At 36.7% G+C, this 20702-nt stretch overlaps 1 protein-coding gene across 1 annotated transcript in view; it reads left to right on the forward strand.

Annotated features, from left to right (window-relative positions):
* Positions 1–20702, forward strand: part of MDGA2 (MAM domain containing glycosylphosphatidylinositol anchor 2) — a 951352-nt gene that overhangs the window by 631711 nt on the left and 298939 nt on the right. The window contains 1 exon segment of the mRNA XM_059659042.1: positions 16062–16331. Within this exon segment, the coding sequence (XP_059515025.1) occupies positions 16062–16331 (270 nt within the window).

Consider the following 20702-nt stretch of genomic DNA (forward strand, 5'->3'; position numbering starts at 1 on the left):
AGCTTCCTTGGCACACCAGGAAGTGGCAATGCCTGCCTGACAAATCTCCAAGAGCCACCTACTCTTAGCCCCGACCCTCACGCCCATTGGATAACATAGCAAGCGTGTCCCTGTTGTATTGGCTGCTTACCCCTTTATATATGGCTGTACTTCCTCAATAAACTTAGATCTGTGTCTCTGAGCCTGGTCTCCGGAGTCGTGCATGCAAGTGCCCTAGAGCGTTGGGCTCCGTCGTCCTCACCCCCGAGGGACCCCCTGTTCCAATGATGGATCCAGTTTGCTATTATTTTATTGAGTATTTTATTTATGTTTATCAGGAATATTGGCCTATAATTTTCTTTCTTTGTAGTGTCTTTATCTAGTTTTGAAATTAAGATAATGTTGTCCTTTTAAAATGAACTTAGGAGTCTTTCTTCCTCTTGTGGTTTTTGGAATAGTTTGAGGAGATAGGTGTTAGTTCTTCTTTGAATGTTTAGTAAAATTCACTTGTAAAGTCACCCAGTCCAGGACTTTTGTTTGTTCAGTTTTGGGAAACTGATTCAGTTTTGGGAAAGTGTATGTTTTTATGAATTTAACCATATCTTCCAGAGTGTTCAACTTGTTGGCATATAGTTGTTTGCAATATTTTCTTACAATCCTTTGGTTTTATTTGGTGACAATTGTCACTTCTCCTCTTTCCTTTCTTACTGTAATTATTTCGTCTTTCCCTCTTTTATTCTTGATGAGTCTGGTTAAAATTTCTCAATCTTGTTCATTTTTTCAAAGAACCAGCTCTTGGTTTCATTGATTTTTTTAGACTCTACTTCATTTCTTTCTGATGTGATCTTTTTATTTCCTACCTTGTGCTCACTTTGGGCTTTTTCTCCCCTCATTTCCTTTAAGTGTCAAATTAGATAATTTATTTGATAATTTCCTTGTGTCCTCAAGTAGCCCTGTAATGCTATAAATTTCCCTTTTAGGACAGCTTTTACTCTGTCCCATAGATTTTGGGTTATTGTGTTCTCATTTTAACTCATTTAAAAGTATCATTTGATGTCTTTCTTGACCTAATTATTAACCCATTTATTGTTTGTGTACCATGTTATTTAGCCTCCATGACTTTGTGTGTTTTTTAGGTTTTTTCTTGTCATTGATTTCTAGTTTCATATCATTATGGTCAGAGAAGATGCTTGATATGATTTCAAAGTTCCTAATACATTGAGACTTGTTTTGTGTCTTAATATGTGCTCTATCTTATAAAATGTTCTATGTGCACTTAAAAATATATATTTTGTTGCTTTGTTTTGAAATGCTCTGAAGATATCAATTAACTCCATCCAATCTAGTGTGTCATTTAAGGCCACTATTTCTTTGTTGGTTTTCTGTCTGGAATATCTATCCATTGATGTCAATGTGTTAAAAACCAACTATGACTGTGCTACTGTCATTCTCTCCCTTTGTCATTCAAAATTTTATTGACATATTTAGGTGCGGATATGTTGGATGCATACGTGTTTACAAAGGTTATATTTTCTTGTTGGATTGTTATTTTTGTCATTGCATAGTGCCTTTTTCTCTTACAATAGCCTATGTTTTAAAGTGCATTTTGTCAGATATAAGTATTGCTACCACAGCTCTTTTTTCCTTTCCATTTCCATGAAATATCTTTTTCCATCCTTTTACTTTTAGTCTGTGTGCATCTTTCATTCTGAGGTGGGTCTCTTATAAACTACATATAAATAGGTATTGCTTTCTTATCCATTCAGCTACCCTGTCTTTTGACTGAAGCACTAAACCATTTATACTAAAAATTATTATTTATAGGTACATATTTATTACCCTTTTATTATTTTAAATATGTTCCTCTATTTTTTCTTCTTCTCCTTGTTATTCTTTTCAAACAGGCCCTTTAATGTTCTTGTAATACTAATTTGGTAGTAACAAAATCTTTTAGCTTTTTCTTGTCTGGGAGCTCTTTATTTTTCCTTCAATTTTAAATAATACCTTTTCTGGGTAAAGTACTCTTGGTTGTAGTTGACTCTTGGTCATCTTTCATTTTCAAATCTAGCTCAATCTGATGAAAATTGCAATGTTGTATCTTTTTTTTCTTTTGGAACCATAAATTAAAAGCAACTCAATATTCATATCTATATTCAATATGACACTCTATCAACTGTATGAAAATATCACACTAGATTTCAAGGAACTAGAAAATTCAGTGAATATGCTGTGTTGTGTACTAAACAATGGTTTGTGTATTTTAGCAAAATATCACGTATGAATACAGGTTTAGAAAAGCAGTATTATATGTATAGAGCTCCAAGTGAAAGAATATCTAATATGGATTTACTTCTTAAGTTGCCGGAAAGTTAAATAGGCAAATTAATTCTATCAATATTAAGAACTTTAAGAAAAGAAAAATTGATTCATCATTGAAAACAAATAAGTATTTGTTTCCTCTGCAAAGATATTCAGTAGCTCGTATTAATTATGTAAGTGAGGAAATGTGGATTTACCAAAATCTATGCTGAAAGTATCAGAACTAGAATGAAAAGCTTTATTTTCAGTAGCTTTGAGAAATAAAATATTGCCAAGACCCTTTATACATGCAATTCTTATGTGTAGGGAGAAATTGAATTCAGAGGTGATACAGTTAGTGTTTTAAAACGTTTTATTGGCTTTTTATCTTTCCTTAAACAACATTCCATTTTGTACAACTTATTTAGTTTCTCTACATATGTTACATTGCAGTATTATCTTACTCAAAAAAAGCTCACTTATTATGTAGAAACATTGTCCTAGAACATGGCAACAATATATTTAAATGTTCTCCGAATGTCTGAAATCCAAAGATAAGAAATATAGCTAGTAGAATTGACTTTTTGTTAGAATTAGATATGTAATAATATTGTTAAGCAGTGTTAATATTCACAGTATGTCAACATGGTACTATAGAGATACGTACTACAAGTGACACCTACTACACTGTCATTTTCTCCAGGGTAAACAAAAGTTTTATGACTTTATAATTTAGTCCAGCAAAGTGGCTTTTAAGCACACACAATGCTTGGAATCAAATCCCTGTGCTGTGGCACATTTATTTTTAACAAATTATGCTCTAATTCTTTTTCTGCCTCCCCCCCCCCACACTTTTTATTTAATTAGCTATAGGAAAGGAATATCAATATATAAACATAATTGTTAAAAGTACTTAATGTACCTGCACTTAAAAGGAAAACATCTCCCCAAAACATACTTAGCCCTTTATAGAACAAAATTTATACATTTCTTGAGGTTACACAGGCAGGATTTAATTTATTCTAGAATTAGACCCCTCATTCTAACATCTCAAATGCTCATTTGTCCATTGGAGGTGAGAGCAGCAGTCCCAGCTATGAGGTTGGAAACAGACACTTGGTAAGGGTTTGAGATACTCATGACACTGCCTCTATCTGGTTGTAACCCAGTTCAGGCAATCAGGATACGATACGTTTATAAAACTACTTCTAGAACTCAAAGTCAATACCCATCATGATGTTCAATTGTGTTAAGTATGAATCTATAATAATAAAAGTAGAATATGCTAATTAGACCAGGCAGCCGAATGACCTTCCAGACAAAGCCCCAGTGGTGGGGGCTGAGGCAGAGGCAGTTAGGAGCAATCAGGCATGCAGGCAAGCAGTTAGGGGCAATCAGGCAGGCAGGCAGGTGAGCAGGTAGGGGCGATCAGGCAGACAGTCAGAGTGGTTAGGGGTGATCAGGCAGGTAGGTGAGCAGTTGGGATGATCAGGCATTCAGTCAGAGGGGTTAGGGGGGATCAGACAGATCAGACAGACAGAGTGGTTAGGAGCAATGAGGCAGGCAGGCAGAGTGGTTAGGGATGATCAGACAGGCAGGCAGGTGAGGGTTAGGAGTCAGCAATCCCAGATTGCGAGAGGGATGTCTGACTGCCAGTTTAGGCACGATTCTGTCAGACATCTCCTGAGGGGTCCCGGATTATGAGAGGTTTCAGGCCTGGCTGAGGGACTCCCCACCCCCTTGCACAAATTTCATGCACCAGGCCTCTAGTGTATGTATAATTTGAATGTTTGAATACTTTGATTACTTTCATCTGACCTTTGGTCCAGGACTGCATTCAGGAAAATATAACCACTTTTGTTTTCACATTGTGGTACTACTAGTAGTATTTTACAGCATACTTTAGAACTATCAGCAAACAACCTTCCTCTCTCTCTTTCTCTCTCTCTCTCTCTCTCTCTCTCTCTCTCTCTCTCTCTCTCTCTCTCTCTCCCTCTCTTCCCTCATTGCTAATACCTAAAGTAAAAATGTATGAATACATTATTTCTTGTCTTGCCTTTAAGAATTGTACCTACCAAATCTGACATTTTTGGAATAGTTGAAATAGGTGGACGCTTGTTTAATAGTTTTTCTTTGAGATGGCACTTACTAGTCCATGTAATGACACGTTAGTTTCTCTTACACTTTCCTTCCTGGTAGACTAATTGCCACTGTCTGAAGAAGCCTTTCCATGTTTAAATCTTAACTCCTGAAATCTGAAAATTTAAATAACTGAGCCTGTTATTGTTATGTACAATTGGCCCTCCATACCCATGGGTTCTATATCCACAGATTTAATCAAACACAGATTAAAAATATTTTAAATGTTACATTGTTGCTGACAATGTAACTGGGCCTATGTGTATTGTGTTGTTAGGCCTACCATGGCTGTGTCTACACTGAACATGTACAGATATGTTTTCCTTGTCATTATTCCTTATACAATACAATAAAACAATTATGTGCATAGCATTTACACTGTATTAAGTATTATTAAGAATCTAGAGATGACAGAGTATTTGGAGGATATACCTAGGTTATACTACAACACTTTATATGAAGGACTTCGGCGTCTGTTGGGGTTCTGGGACCAATCCCCTACAAATACCAAGGTATAGTCAGGAGTAAACATACCTTGATCAATGGCCTATAAACCTCTTCCCAAGGTACCTCAGAATTCAGGTTTTTAGATTATGACTTATGTGGTTCACAAGTCCATTTCACACTTCATTCCGAATTGTAGAGATTTCTGAATGTCTGATTTTCCAACCATGTTTTTCCCTGCCCAGATTTTTATAATATAGTAAGAGATGCTAATGTTTTCCTTCCCCTCTTTTTTTTAGAGAGGCAGCACTAATTATCCCTCTGGCATAAAGATCATCAGGAATTCAATTAGGACTTGGAATGGTCTACTTTATTTATTTTCATTTTGGGGTGTATTGCAAATGTTTTATCTCAACCCAGGCTGCTTAAATTAGAAACCCAGCTTTATGATTCATGACCAATGTGATCTTTGACAAGTTATTTAAACAGTTTCTCAGATTGGTAATAGAATAATAGGTAATACTAGTACCTATCTCATATAATTAAATGAGTCAATAGATTGGAAGCTTTTTGAAGAGTACCTGGCACATATTAAGGGCTGTAATTGCAAACAACTCAAGGATAGAGCTTTTCTATTATCTCTAATGCCTAGAACTGAGTCTGACACACAGTTAACTATACTAATAAAAGGGTAATATGGTAATTAGATCAAATAGTTTGGACCTCTTCCGGACATCATTCCAGACGTCCTTCCTGACAAAGCCAGGGATGTGGCTGGCCTACAAACCGCCTGTGGCCCATTGCCCAGGCGGGCCCGACCCCACAGCCAGGACCCCGATTGGGGACATGTGGCCAGTCTGCAAACGTTCTGGGGCCCCTCGCCCAGGCAGACCCCACCCCACAGCAGGGACCCCCCGTTTCAGGTGTGTGGCCAGCCTGCAAACCCTCTGTGGCTCCCTTCAGGGCAGGCCAGCTGGCCCCCACCTGTGCAGCAGGCCTCTATTCTATATAATAAAAGGGTAATATGAAAATTGATCTTAATGGCAGAATGACCAGAATGACCACTGGACCCGTCACTATGAGGCACACTGACCACTTCTTGGACCTTTCTGCTGAAAGTCAGGCACCGATCACCTGATGGTGAATGGGGAACTTGAGGTGGGTGGTGGTGGGGGGCAGGGCCGGCTTGGGAAGATGGTCCTGATCTCAGGCCAGGTCTAGGGACCGTACCTGTGCATGGATTTTGTGCACTGGGCCTCTAGTAATATAATAAATACATGTTGAATTGATAATTTGTTTCTTAAAATAAGACCTAGGTATATTCTTCTGCTTGCACTCAGTTTATTTTTTTGCTTTCAATGACTTGGCTAATTAATCTCCTGATGTGATTTCTAATCTTTGCTGTATCTTGGAATCAATTTAGACACTGGAATAACCTGAGTAAAGTATGTAATAAGGTTAGGAGGCTATATGCCCAGGTGTTTTCCCACTTAAATATAAATTTGGTGTGGATAATACTTTAAAAGTATAGAGGAAGACAAACAAATTGAAGAATATTCCGTGTTGATGGATTGGTAGACATCATTAGAATGTCCATCCTACCCAAAGCATTCTGTAGATTCAATGCAATCCTTGTTAAAATACAATTGGCATACTTCAAAGATCTAGAACTAACTCTCTAAAATTCATCTGGAATAAAAAAAGACCCCCGAATAGCTGCAGCTATTGCAATACCAGGTATCAAGCAATATTACAAATCCACTGTTCTCAAAACTGCATGGTACTGGCACAAGAACAGACATACAGACCAATGGAACAGGACAGAGAACCCAGAAATAGATAGGAAACCATAAAAATCTTAGAAAACATTGGCAACAAAATAGCAGATATTTGTTGTAGCAATATCTTTATTGATACAGCTCCAAGGCAATAGAGACTGAGGAGAAAATAAACAAATGGGACTATATCCAAATAAAAAGCTTCTGCACAGTAAAAAACAAACAAACAAACAAACAAAAAACTAAAAAAACAAACAAAACACACACACACACAAACACACATCAATAATACAACAAAAAAGGCCATTGCATGGGAGAACATATTTGCCAATGTTATCTCCGATAAAGGTTTAATCTCCAAAATTTATAGGGAATTCCAACAACTTAACAAAAGGAAGATAAACTATCCAATCAAAAAATGGGCAAAGGACTTAAATAGACACCTTTCGAAAGAGGACATTCAGAAAGACAAGAGACATATAAAAACATGCTCAAAGTCACTAATCATCTGAGAGATGCAAATCAAAACAACAATTAGGCACCACCTCATACCTGTCAGAAGGGCTATAATCACCAAATCAACAAATGACAAGTGCTGGAGAGGATGTGTAGGAAAAGGTACCCTCATGCACTGCTGGTGGGAATGCAGACTGGTGCAGCCACTGTGGAAAACAATATGGCGTTTCCTCAAAAAGTTAAAAATGGAACTGCCTTTTGATCCAGTGATCCCACTTCTAGGACTATATCCCAAGAAAACAGAAACACCAATCAGAAAGGATATATATATATACCCCTATGTTCGTAGCAGCACAATTTATAATAGCTACGATTTGGAAACAGCCTAAATGCCCATCAGTGGATGAGTGAATTAAAAAACAGTGGTACATCTACACAATGGAATACTACGCTGCTATAAAAAAGAAGGAGTTCTTACCACTTGCAATAGCATGGAGAGCATTATGCTAAGTGAAATAAGCCAGTCAGAGAAAGGTAAATATCACATGATCTCACTCATTTGTGGAATATAATGAACAACATAAACTGATGAACAAAAACAGAACTAGAGTCATAGAAACATTGAACAGACTGTCCAACCTATGAGGAAAGGCAGTGGGTGAGGGTGTAAGAGATCAACCAAAGGACTTGTAGTATGTATGCATATGAGCATAACCAATGGACACAGACAGGGGGTGGAGGGATTGAGGGCATGTGTTGGGGGTTGTGGGTGGCTGGGGACAGGTCAAAGGGGGGAAATGGAGAGTTATGTAATATATTAAACAATAAATAACTTTAATTTTTTTAAAAGTATTTAATGTAATTCCCTTAATGTTTAGAGGAGCAAACAGAGGTCTGCTGAGTTGAATCATGCAACATTACTTGTTAAGATTAGCTATGAATCAATCTTAAAGTTACTATAAAATGAAATTATAGATTCATAAAAGGAGTCAAAATGTAACACTATAATAAAGTGTCCCCAGGATGTATAATGTAAAAAATAATAATCTTTATCAGACCAGTAAGAGAGTAACTAGTAAGAGAGTATTGTTTTACATGAATCCCTCTGTTACAATTCTGGTGATAGAAGTGCCAGCTGCTCCATGTCAGCAGCTGTGGTGGCCAGATCAGAATTATTGTTTTATTTGCTTGGCTGCTCTGGTGAAGCTTTAAGAGGCATAGCTGCAAGATCAACAGCAGATGGTCTTAGGACTGATGTCTTCATCTGTTCTATTGCTGCACAATATCACACTTACAGAAGGGCCTTAAATATTGACTGATTTTTTAAGTTCATACTGAATTATATGCATACTAGTCCTCTTATAACAAAAGCCATGTGTTACTTACTTGGGTTTCAGGGTCATAATTTGGCTTAATTACGTGGTTTATTAGTAGTAATTTATGTGTCATACTAGTAACTGAGCAAAGAATTAAGTATAAAGAAGTATAAAGGATATGCTACATTTCATGGTGTAATAAATGCCAACAGAGTAATTCTTTGTCATCACCTTGTTAGTAACATAAAGCATGGTTAAGTTTAGATGGTTTGAACAAAGACAATTGTCAAATTGTCATAACTAGTATTTTGCAATGAATGGCTCATGAAATCCTGAGCCGTATGTCACATTCTTTCCTGATGGTTTTTGTTTGTTTGTTTGTTGAGTTTATGATGAATTGTTAGGGTTTAGGTTGAGTTTCTGTTCTGTAATCTTTAAATTCAGCATTCTTTTATTCAATAAGACATATTGAACTCCTAATTCTTTGCCAAATTATTTCCTGTGTACTGTTGGTACAAATATGAAAAATATCCTTTCCACCCTGATGTCCAAGCCCTTAACAGTGCACATTGAAAGGGTAAATGTTCTAATGTGGGAGGTGGGTATTGTAAGTAACTGTGCCATAAAAAGGAGAAAATAACTCAGTTTGCTTGGACAAAAATCTAAGAATTTGGTGATTAATTGATACTGACATTTGAGCATGGTAACGTACCTGACTACTAGTTTGCCAGTTGGGTAAGCACTGGAAGATAATTTCCGGCAGCAGGAATAGGAAGCTCATGCTCTGCTGATTTTATGAAGAGGACATCTTTGCATGCTGACACTATTTCTAAAATCTTAGTATCATCTAAAAAGAACAGGAAAATTTCATGGCCAACCAACTCTTTAGTTGGAAGTATTTAGCTTGGAAATTTTTTTCTCCATGAGTAATGACCCTCTGGGATTCTGCAGCAGTAGCACATTGATGCTTAATTTCTTGTAAACTTCAATGAGACCAAATTTTTCTAAGATTTCATCTGTTGGAAAAACAGTAAGGGGCTGTTTATCAAGGAAAGGAAATATACACTGAGTGGCCAGATTATTATGACCACCCCATCAGTACTTCGTTGGGCCACCTTTTGCCTTCAATACTGCGGCGATTCTTCTTGGCATTGACTCCACAAGATGTTTAAAGGTGATGCGAGGAATCTGACACCATGCCTGGTGAACAGCACTGTCCAGTTCTGTGCGATGTGATGGTTGTGGAACCAGCTGACTGATGGCTCTTTTAACTTCGTCCCATAAATCCTCAATTGGATTGAGATCTGGTGATTGTGAGAGCCACCTAAGCAAGGTAAAGTCTCCCTCATGTTCTTGAAAGCACTCTTGCACAATACGAGCACCGTGGCATGGCGCATTGTCTTGTTGGAAGAAGCCATCTCCATTGGGATACGCCATCAACATGATAGGATGAACTTGATCAGCAATGATACTTAGGTATGTTGTGCTATTCAGACATTTATAATGGTCTGGCCCTCTAGCAACTTCAGCGCGAAATTATAGCTAATTTGCCTAAAAATGTCAGATGGTCATAATAATCTGGCCACTCGGTGTATATGGTGTGAATGTTCTTCATCATGTTTTTCCAGTGTTTAAGAAGACTTTTCAGGCTGTTAAGTATTAATAACCCAACTACTGGCATAGTTTATTAACTGAAATAAAATTTTGAGTTTATTATCTTTTGCTCAACTTGGAATCTAAGTTCCATTTCTAGTTTTTATATTTATCTTGCCCGATGACTATTTTAAAATATAAATGGCACTTTTTCTATTTTTAAAGTCTTATTTCATTGAAGTATATTTTGGCAAACTTTTTGACTCACTGTGATCGAATGGCACAAACATCCTGGTCAGAGGTCATACTTGCACATGACTTCAGAGAGCAGGCAGATGATGGAAGTATGTGAAGTTACCTAAGACAATGGGAGTTATGGGGAGAATGCTGGTTCTCTTCCTGCTAGTATGTAAGCTTCCGAGTGAAGGGGCTCCTAGGCTCTTTGTTTACTGATGTATCCCAAGTGTCTATCAGAGGTCCTAGTAATACAGAGTATGTGCTCAATAAATACTGGATGAATGAGTAAATGAATGTGTTGAAATGTGTTGTACTACGGAGAATGAGCAATAGCCAATGACATTCATTCCTAACAACAGTGACAACAAAAGATGCTGTGCCAACCAAGCACAAGCCATTTAGGGAACTCCTTGTTTGGAACCCACGGTGTTGTAAACAGGGTCACTTTCAGTAGACTTTTATGTAATTTTCCATGAAGGAACACCTTTACTTTGCCTTCAAATTTTCAAGTTTAAACTTTCAAGTTTAAAAAATGTAGGACCATGAAACAGAAGCAGAAGGTATTCATATATATTTTTCTCCTCTCTTCCTTGAACTCATGCTGCACTAATATTAATTTCATTTTGTGCCACTACCCTGATGAATAAAGGTGTCCCTAATCACCACTAACTTGTTCCTTGTTCTTCTTTGTTAATCCTTTTCACATTATCACCAAGTCACGACTACTGATCATTGAATTTACAGGGAAAGGATGTCCTAGGAGACACTGCAGGGTCCTGTCTTCTTATAGCATGTTCTGGAGGTTACTGCAGTTTCTTTTCACAGATTCCACATTCAATATCCTCTGTTTGAAGACTTTTTTCTGGACTCTGCAATGTGTTCAGCCAAAGCATAAGGTTGGAAGTTAAATACCATTAAATATTCCTCAACTAATGAGAGACAAGAGTTGGTAGGTACTAGTAAACACCCTGCTCAGCCTCCTTGATCTTCATAAGGAGAGATCTGAGTATGTTTTATGTAACTGTCTCTTACAGGTTTTCCAGCTCAGGGAGCCAGGTTTCACACAGTGACAACACATTCATAGGTGCTTTTTTACTGTTCTCCCATTCCTGTCTCCCTTCGCTGCTCTGTGAATATGCATCCTGGAATCTCCACTCAAGCACTAATTGTATCAGGACCTGCTTTGGGGGGGAATTCAAAGTAAGAAAAATACTATTTTAGCTGAGGATTTTTTAAATTGGAGTATATTCTTTTTTTATGTTTCTCATAAAAACATTGATTTTCTCTATGACTTCCTTTCTAATTACTTCTATTCAAAGAAATACATCTTATAATATCTCTAACTCAAGGCAACTGGCAGCTTATATCTAATAAAAAAGTCTGGGGTGGAAAACTACACTCCTATTTAAAAATTAAAAGTCCCAATCTGTGGGTGGCTGAAGTCTCTAAAATAATTAGCAATTTATTTTTTTCAATTTTTAAAAGAATCTTTATCTTAAATATTCAATTATGTTTGGTAGCAGTAAAAACAAAATACCCAACAAGTCATTGATCTCAGCTAAAATTGTATTTTCTTCCTACAGAATATATTCATAATTAACCCCAAACTAAATATTTCCATCACACATCCAGAGGACCTTATGAGGAACTGACTCCCTAAAATTGTAGTGGGCATGAATCTCAGTTTACAAACTCAGGTTTGAATAAATATATATTTTCTTATTACTTTATACTTTAGCTATATTTTATATCAACCACCTATTCTTCCATAATTTTAGAACTTTGGTTTCACTCAATGTGGAATTGTCATTTCCACCAGATTTTTTAATTAAAAATTTTAATGTTGACATTATGGCAGATGTAGCTCCTTCCATTAGTCCCCTCTCCCCTGCCACACTTCCCCCGCCCTTGGCCTTCACCAATCATTGCCCATGTACATGGGGTATGCATACATGTGCTTTAGCTGGTCCCTTCCCCCCCCTCCCTTCCCTGGGGCAATGACCAGTTCATTCCATGTATCTATGCTTCTGGTTCCATTTGTTCATTAGATTCCACATGTTAGTGAGATCATGTGATACTTGTACTTTCTCTGACTGGCTTGTTTCATTTAGCATAATACTTTCCAGGTCCCTCCACGTTGTCTCATTTGGTAAGAGAGTTCCTTCTTTTATACAGCCTTGTAGCATTCCATTGTGTAAATGTACCATTTATACAACTCAAGACCAGGAAGATAAACAATCCAGTTAAAAAATAGGCAAAGGACTTGAATAGACACTTCTTCAGAGAGGACATACAGATGGCCAATAGACATATGAAAAGATGCTCAAGGTCACTAATCATCAGAGAAATACAAATATAAACTAAAATGAGGTATCACCTCACACCTGTCAGAATGGCTAATATCAACAAAATTAACAAATAACAAGTGCTGGAGAGAATGTGGAGAAAAGGGAATCCTTGTGCATTGTTGGTAGAAATGTAGAATAGTGCAGCCACTACGGAAAGCAGTATGGAGTTTCCTCAAAAAATTAAAAATTGTACTGCCTGTTGATTTCCACTTCTGGGAATATATCCTAAGAATACTGAAACACCAATCAGAAACAATATATGCATCCCTATATTAATAGCAGTATTATTTACAGTCACCAAGATATGGAAACAGTCCACCAGATTTTGTTTAAAATGGATACAGGGAACAGACTGACAGCTGCCAGAGGGGAGGAGAGAGAGTGGATTGGATGAAAGAATGTGAAGGGATTAGCCAAAAAACATATATACCTAAGAGATAAACACAGATGAAAGTGTGGTGATAGTCAGAGGGAAAGGGGTGGGGCGAGGTGGAGGTGGGGGGAGTGGGATGGTACAGAATGAGACTTTGGAGCAATGGGCACACAATGCAGTGTGCAGATGATGTTTTATTGAGTTGTATGCTTTAAATCTGTACGGTGTTGGGGACAGATGTCACCCCAATGAGTTGAATTGAAAGTAATAATTTCTAGGGGGTGCTATGCTGAATCTTTTGATAGGACTGAGACCTCCCTCATTTCTATTGTGTGGGGTCATTCAGCCTGGCCTGTCTCTCTTCTCATTCCATTCCACTTCGTAGGGCTAGTGGTTGTTCCTATCAAGTATGGAGCTGTTTCTATGAGACTTACTATGTCCTTGTATATCTAGCCAGTCACTCTCAGTGATCTGAAACCAAGAAAGGGCTCTTTGCTCTTAAATATCCAAATGTTTTGGATTTGATATGGAAATCAAGAGGCCAATTTTTTTTTTAGTTGGTTTTTTACAGAGAAAAAGGGAGAGGGATAGAGAGTCAGAAAAATAGATGAGAGAGAAACATCAATCAGCTTCCTCCTGCACACCTTCACTGGGGATGTGCCCGCAACCAAGGTACATGCCCCCGACCGAAATCGAACCTGGGACCTTTCAGTTCGTAGGCTGACGCTCTATCCACTGAGCCAAACCGGTTAAGGCCCAATTCTATCTCTTTCTTGTTTCCTCTGAAGTGTCTGTGGTTTAGTCCACACAATTTTTTTTTTTCAGGAGTGAAGGGAAGAATACCCTTCTCAGAGATATTTCCTAAAAATATTTTTCATATTGTAGTTATTGGGGTTAGGATTTGGGAAAATAGAAACAATAGACTGGCATTTCTTCTTTCTTTTCTCTTTTCTTTTTCTTTTCCTCCCTCTTCTCCTATTTCTCTTCCCATCCCCTCATTCTCATCCTCATCATCAGCCTTATACTTATTTTTTAAATACACTTTTATTGATTCCAGAGGAAGGGAGAGTGAGAGAGAGATAGAAACATAATGATGAGAGTATCATTGATTGTCTGCATGCCCCCTCCTGGGGATCAAACGGGGCATGTGCCCTTGACCAGAATCCAATCCAGGACCCTCCACAGGCCAACAATAACTCTATCCACTGAGCCAAGCCAGCTAGGGCTCAGCCTTCTCTCTCTCTCTCTCTCTCTCTCTCTCTCTCTCTCTCTCTCTCTCTCTCATCACATTTCTCCCAGGACCAATTTATTCTATCTATCTATATCTATCTATCTATCTATCTATCTATCTATCTATCTATCTATCTATCTATCATCTATCTATCTTTCTATTCATCCACCATCTATTGTATTCCCATCAGCAAGCACATGGAGCAAGCTAAACTGTTGGGTAGTGATCTTGAACGTTAGAGACAACTGCTATGGTGACCCGTGCCTTCTATCATTAAGTACAGAGAGGATGATCAATCTGAAAGTCTGACTGGAAACACAATTAATTACAAGCACTGTGAATGCACAGAATGTTTACAGCTGAAGTATGTGTATCTATATATGTGCTATGTTAAAAGCAGACTGACTTGGAATTATTATTATGGGATTTGAGTCATGTTTCAGCAATAACTATAAAATGTTAAAAACACACTGTGGCCCCGGCTGGTTTGGCTCCCTGGATAGAGCATCAGCCTGGGAACTGAAGGGTCTCAGGTTCGATTCCGGTCAAGGGCATGTACCTTGGTTGCGGACACATCCCCAGTAGGGGGTGTGCAGGTGGCAGCTGATCGATGTTTCTCTCTCATCAATGTTTCTAACTCTCTATCCCTCTCCCTTTCTCTCTGTAAAAAATCAATAAAATATATTTTAAAAAATAATAAAACACTCTGTGATTTTCACTTAATTTGAAAATGTCCTGATTACTTTATGTATTTCACCTTTTTATACTTTTTACTTTGGTTTGATGAACATCCCAAATAAAAATTGCATACTGTCCATTGAGTATTTCTCATGTCCCCTTTCAACTTTCAGGTTTAATTTCTTTCTTATTTAAAAATGAGCTTAAAGTAATAATCTCTCACATGTGGCTGTGAGGAATGAATCGATGTATAGACCTTGCAACATGTTTAAGAACAATGCACTTTTCTCATGGTAATAAGAGAAGTGATGACCTTTATTAGGTATTACATGTTTATACGTGCATAGCAATGGGATACTTTGGCCAACACATGAAATAGACATTTACTGAACCCTCAGCTACACACTGATTGAATATAAGGAGATTTTTCTTAATTTCCTATATACCTACATAGGAAGATGAAGCTGAAGAAGCTAATAATGCATAGACTCAGGGTCTTTGGACAGTGTAAGAACACTGAATAGAGAGCATGCACTTGCAAAGCGGATGATGAAATAGATAATAACTTTTGCCTATCAGGTTTTAAAGGTTCTCTGCTAAATTTTGAAAAACAATGGTTTTAGCATGAATAAAAACATTATAAAACAAAATTAATTTTTAAATTATTTCTTCAAAATATGTTGGTGTATTTAAATACACTTTATATGATATTGTATAGGATATGTCAAATTCAAGATGATCTTAAAATATCTCTGCCATATATATCAGAGTAAAATACCAAAATTAAATAATTGATTATCTTTACCATGAATAAATAGCTACAGTATTTATACCTGGAATGACCAAAAAAAAAGCGGTCATTGTCAGCATTCAGAAAGAAAGGAATTTTTGTTTTGAAACTTTATCCCTCTTACTATTCTAGCTTGCAACAATAATCTAAGAATACATGCATTTTAATTCTCCTCTCCATGTGTAAAATTCTTAATATAGTTCAACAGGTTTAAACCACATAATTAAAATATAAAATTGCATATGGTTTTAATTTAATAAATAGAATAAAATTTTGACTAAAGAGAACCATACTTTATTTTAATTGTTTGAATAACTATATGAATAACTATAAAGTATGCTGTTGCATTCTTGTTGTAGTAGATCTAAATAGGTACATGTTTTTTTGTTTGTGTCTTTTAGCATCTCCGTCAATTAAACTCTTGGTGGATGACCCTATAGTTGTAAATCCTGGAGAGGCCATAACATTAGTATGTGTTACAACAGGAGGACAGCCTGCACCGTCTCTCAGCTGGGCCAGGACCTTTGGGCCTCTGTCTGATAAGACTATTTTGCATGGAGGAACTTTGACCATACCTGCCATCACCTCAGAAGATGCTGGTACTTACAGCTGTGTTGCCAATAACAATGTGGGAAACCCTGCAAAGAAGTCCACCAACATCATTGTGAGAGGTAAGTTTAGAGATTATTATAACACAGATTTCTGGGTGAGCCAGGTTATCACAAAGCAAATAATATTTGATATAAAAATATTTCCTCAAATTTGCATATATATATATAATATAATATACAGAAAAATTGTTTATAAATAATGAATGATGCCTAGTTATAAATGAAACCTAAAATTCCTAAATCTTAATCACAGTGCCTTATGTTTGTATTGAATAGTTTTCATGACATATTCTTAGTGGTGCCATTGAATAGTTTTGATCATATGTTCTTAGTAAAAAAAAAACAAGATTAAAATGCAATTGTAGCATAGAACATTAATTATTGTTATACAGTTTGTGTATTTACTTTAGGAGTTTCACATATTTATCAATTTAATGGTTAATAAACATTTATTAAATCCCTATTAGAAGCAGATCTTTAAATTGTGAGATTATATAGAGATCTATAAAATATTGACCTGTACTCAAGGATTCTATTGTCTGGTACTAAAAATAAAATGAATAAATTAATAGTCACATGATACAGTGTTTGGCAGGCATAAGCAAATGCTATAGAAATATTAAAAATATATAGTTACTTCTGGCACAGGTTATTAGGGAATATCTAATGACATTTGCACTAGGAGACAATGGGTAGAGTTTAAACAGACTGAGATTAGAGAAAGACATGGAAAAGTCAGAGATAGTAAAAGGCAAAGTGTAATTGAGGAATTGACTTAAAAGGTGGGTTACTAAGCCATGTTCTGGTGCGGGTGCCACCAGATGGTGTGGTGTGCTAGTGCTGCGTAAAGGTGGGTGCTTTCCCTCCATTCCGGAGTCTTTATAGTCACTGCAAGAAGAGCATATGCGTCTTCATGTCCAGCAGGCATGGTCCTGGGGTGGGACAGAGGATGGACACTTGCCTCTAAAGTTAAACCAGACATCCACATGGCCAAGAGGACTTTTCTAGCAGACAAATGAAAATAAGGAAGGAAGCTAAGTATGCAAAGAAATAATATATAGAAATGAATAAAAATAAATCTACAAATGGAATGGTCACGCCCTTTCTATTTTTAATATCAGTAGTGGTGAAATAGGCCTCTTTCTAAGTCCTTATTTCATTGAGTAACTAGATTCTCTTCTTCCTCTATCCCAAATTTTTAAAAAAAGTAAAAACTTTATAAATCATCAATGTTTATTAATTCTGCTTTTTGTTTGCTCTAAAACACTTGTTTTATAAGGTAGTCATGAAAAAATGCTACCAAATCTTTCTATAATAATTGCGAGATTAGTTAAAGCATTGCAAAAACGATCCTTAAGAGTCATGAATGCAATGTAGAGTCTTTTGTTCCATTATTTTATCAAGGACAGGAACTCACTAGAGAAAAACAATGCATTGAATCTAGTTTGACCGCAGGATCATCCTCAGCTACATTGAATCCATGTACAAACGGCAACGTGACCAGCATAAAATGCCGGTGTTGCTCAGGCACCTTTTGTAAAGGATGAACTCAATCCACAGCAAATATATGCTCAGGATATGATCTGCTCTTTCCCATCCTAACAGTTCTTATTTGTGTTCTTACAAAGGACCTAAAATTAATAAAGCCCTAGAATGTATTTCTCCAATTTATAATTTTTATCCTTTTAATTCATCTGAAATACATATTTTCATAGTCATATCATATTACCAGGAAGGTCTCAGCAGTGCCATTCACATAATGTATAAAATCAAGTTTGCCTATAACCTTACTGAATACAGAAACAACCTTGTCACTGTGAGGCATCTACTTTCTGCCACAAAGGCCAAGAAATTCAGTTAAAGAAGTATGGTTTTCTTCTTATTATAGCAAATAAATTATTCTCAAGTGCTCTGATTTTGTAGATCTCTGTAGTGTCTTAGATTATTGTGTCATGATACAGTAGAAGTAGAACTCTAGGTTTATTTTCTCCCCACTCTTTTTCTGTAATTAAATCAAGACCCACAGACCAGGTTTTCTGAGAAAGCACAAGGATATACTGTGCATAGGATTCTCATGGCCATTTGAGAATATCTCTGGACAAAATGAAAGTATAGGGTTCAGATGGGGGAAAAAAATTCCAGAAAGTTTCTGAGTTCATCATTTTATATTTTTAAAGTATAAAACACTTCAAAATAAACAATATAGGTAACACTCCATGTAGATAACAAGCTCAGAACTGAAGGTAATTTCATGTTTTAATATTTTCTTAGAACATTTATAAATATAGCAGTAATGCTTTTTTTTAGAATCTTTAAAGAAATTGAAAGGTTGAGCCAAATTTCTTCCAAGTCAAGATAGAAGTAGTTGCTTAACATATGTGACAAGAAAATTATGTTGATTTCCTAGTCACATGATAGGTAGCCTGAGCTCAGGGCTTTCCAAAGTCCTATTAGATAATACGCCATTCCACCTGAAGTTCCCTGTTGTTGTGATTCACTGTACTTAGAAATGCCCACATTTCTTTCCTGTTGTGAATTGAACCTGTGCTGAATGAGCATGATTCATAACATGATCAAGACATTACTGTACTTTGGTGTCCTGTGGCTATTTCAACTTTTATACAGTGTTTTCATATTTCCTGCTTCAGGAAGAAAAGTCAGGCAGACCCCATGACCCTTCTGCTCATTCTTACAAATAGAGACTCCTAGAGTACCTTTAAATCACAAGCACACATTTATCAGGGTTTGGGATACATGATCCAAAATAATATTAAAACTTCAAACCTGACAATTCAAAATGTTCTCCCCTGACCAGCTTGGGTCCACTTGGGATGGAGACCTGGCCCCATGGGAAGCCCTTCAGTAGGATTGAAATGGTGAACGAGGTTCTCCCTCAGCCAACTTAAGCTTGGAAGAAGGTGCGTCGCACAATTTTCTCCAAAGATATCCTTCTAATCAAATTTGGTCTCTGACCCTTTACTTGTCTATATAGTCCAAGAATCATAGAATCAGTGTTTTTCACTTACTTTGAAAATTCTACGTAAGAAAGTGTCTATTTTGCACTCACTGTAGAATTCTGTGGCTTCTATTCTCAGCAAAAGTGAGTCAGGAAAAGTCTATTCTATCATCTAATTTCACAAAAAATATTTTAAAGATATTAGAATTTTCAAAAACTTTAGCTGATATTTTGAACTTTGATCCATAAATTTTGATCTTCAAACTGTACTCTAAATTTGACCATATCTTGCTCCATCCACAGTTACCAACCTGTGTAAACTAATGATATATCTCTCCTACTTGATTAAAATAGCCTTTTCATTATCTTTCCAGTCCAGCCTCTCTTATAGCTGTTAGCCTAGAGGCAGACTAGGTTTTCTACATGAAAGAGTGCAGGGTTTTACCTAGTTGATAATGGTGGTGTTGTGTGCATGACTGGGGAGTGTATGTTGGGAGGTGAGTATAGGCGTAGAGAATCTATTCCATGCAGTCATTCAGGCACCTCGGCTGATGATGCCTCTGCCATCTTTACCCTTTGGTTACTAAGGTTGTTCTTAGTGTTACCAGCTTTCCCGTCAGCTGGAACAGGGGAGATTTTTATGGGCCAGGTATGTGTTAGATCCAATCACATTTTATTAGCTAGATATTAGGCACTCAGTTACATCCTATGATGTGAAGGCTGAGAAGTGTATTCTTACTGTGTGCCTAGGAATAAGAGGGCATGGGTTGCCGTCAGTAGCTAATCCTCTCTGTTATATTCATGCAAGAGAATGTGATTTAAATCATCTCCTCCTGATCCTCCCATGGCTTCCCATCTCACCTAAAATGGAATTCAAATTTATCATCATCATTTCACATCTCCCTCCTCTTTGATCACTCTGCTTTAGACATATTATCCTCATTGCTCTTTTTCATGGGTCAAGATAGGCACATTTGCTGTTCATCCTGGAATGTTAATTTTAAAATACCATCTTCTGAGAAATGACTTTTCTGATCACTCCATCTTAAATAGCACACCCCTAAATGCCTTGCATAATTTTTTGTTTCTTCTTATCACATAACTGCCTGGAATTATTTTATACATATTTCTTTATTTGATGTCTTTATCTCTTGGGACCATATGGACAAAGAATATATATTTTGTCTTATTCAGTGATATATTGCTAGAATATAAAAAACTGCTAAGCACACAGTAGATACTCAATAAATATATATTGAGTGAATGACATCTTTTTGTTTAAGTACACTGGCTTATATTAGACATTTCTTCTGAACACCTACCTCTCTTTCATAGCCTAAGTATGTACCAGATTATATGAAACAAAATTAGGAAAGACTATATATGTGTGAGATCATATTAAATATTTGCGTGATGTGACTAGGTCATTTTAAAGCTGACCTTGTTCTGATTATTCATTGCTGTGTAACAAGCCA

This window comes from Myotis daubentonii, chromosome 1 (genome assembly GCF_963259705.1).
Source record: "Myotis daubentonii chromosome 1, mMyoDau2.1, whole genome shotgun sequence".
NCBI lineage: Eukaryota > Metazoa > Chordata > Mammalia > Chiroptera > Vespertilionidae > Myotis > Myotis daubentonii.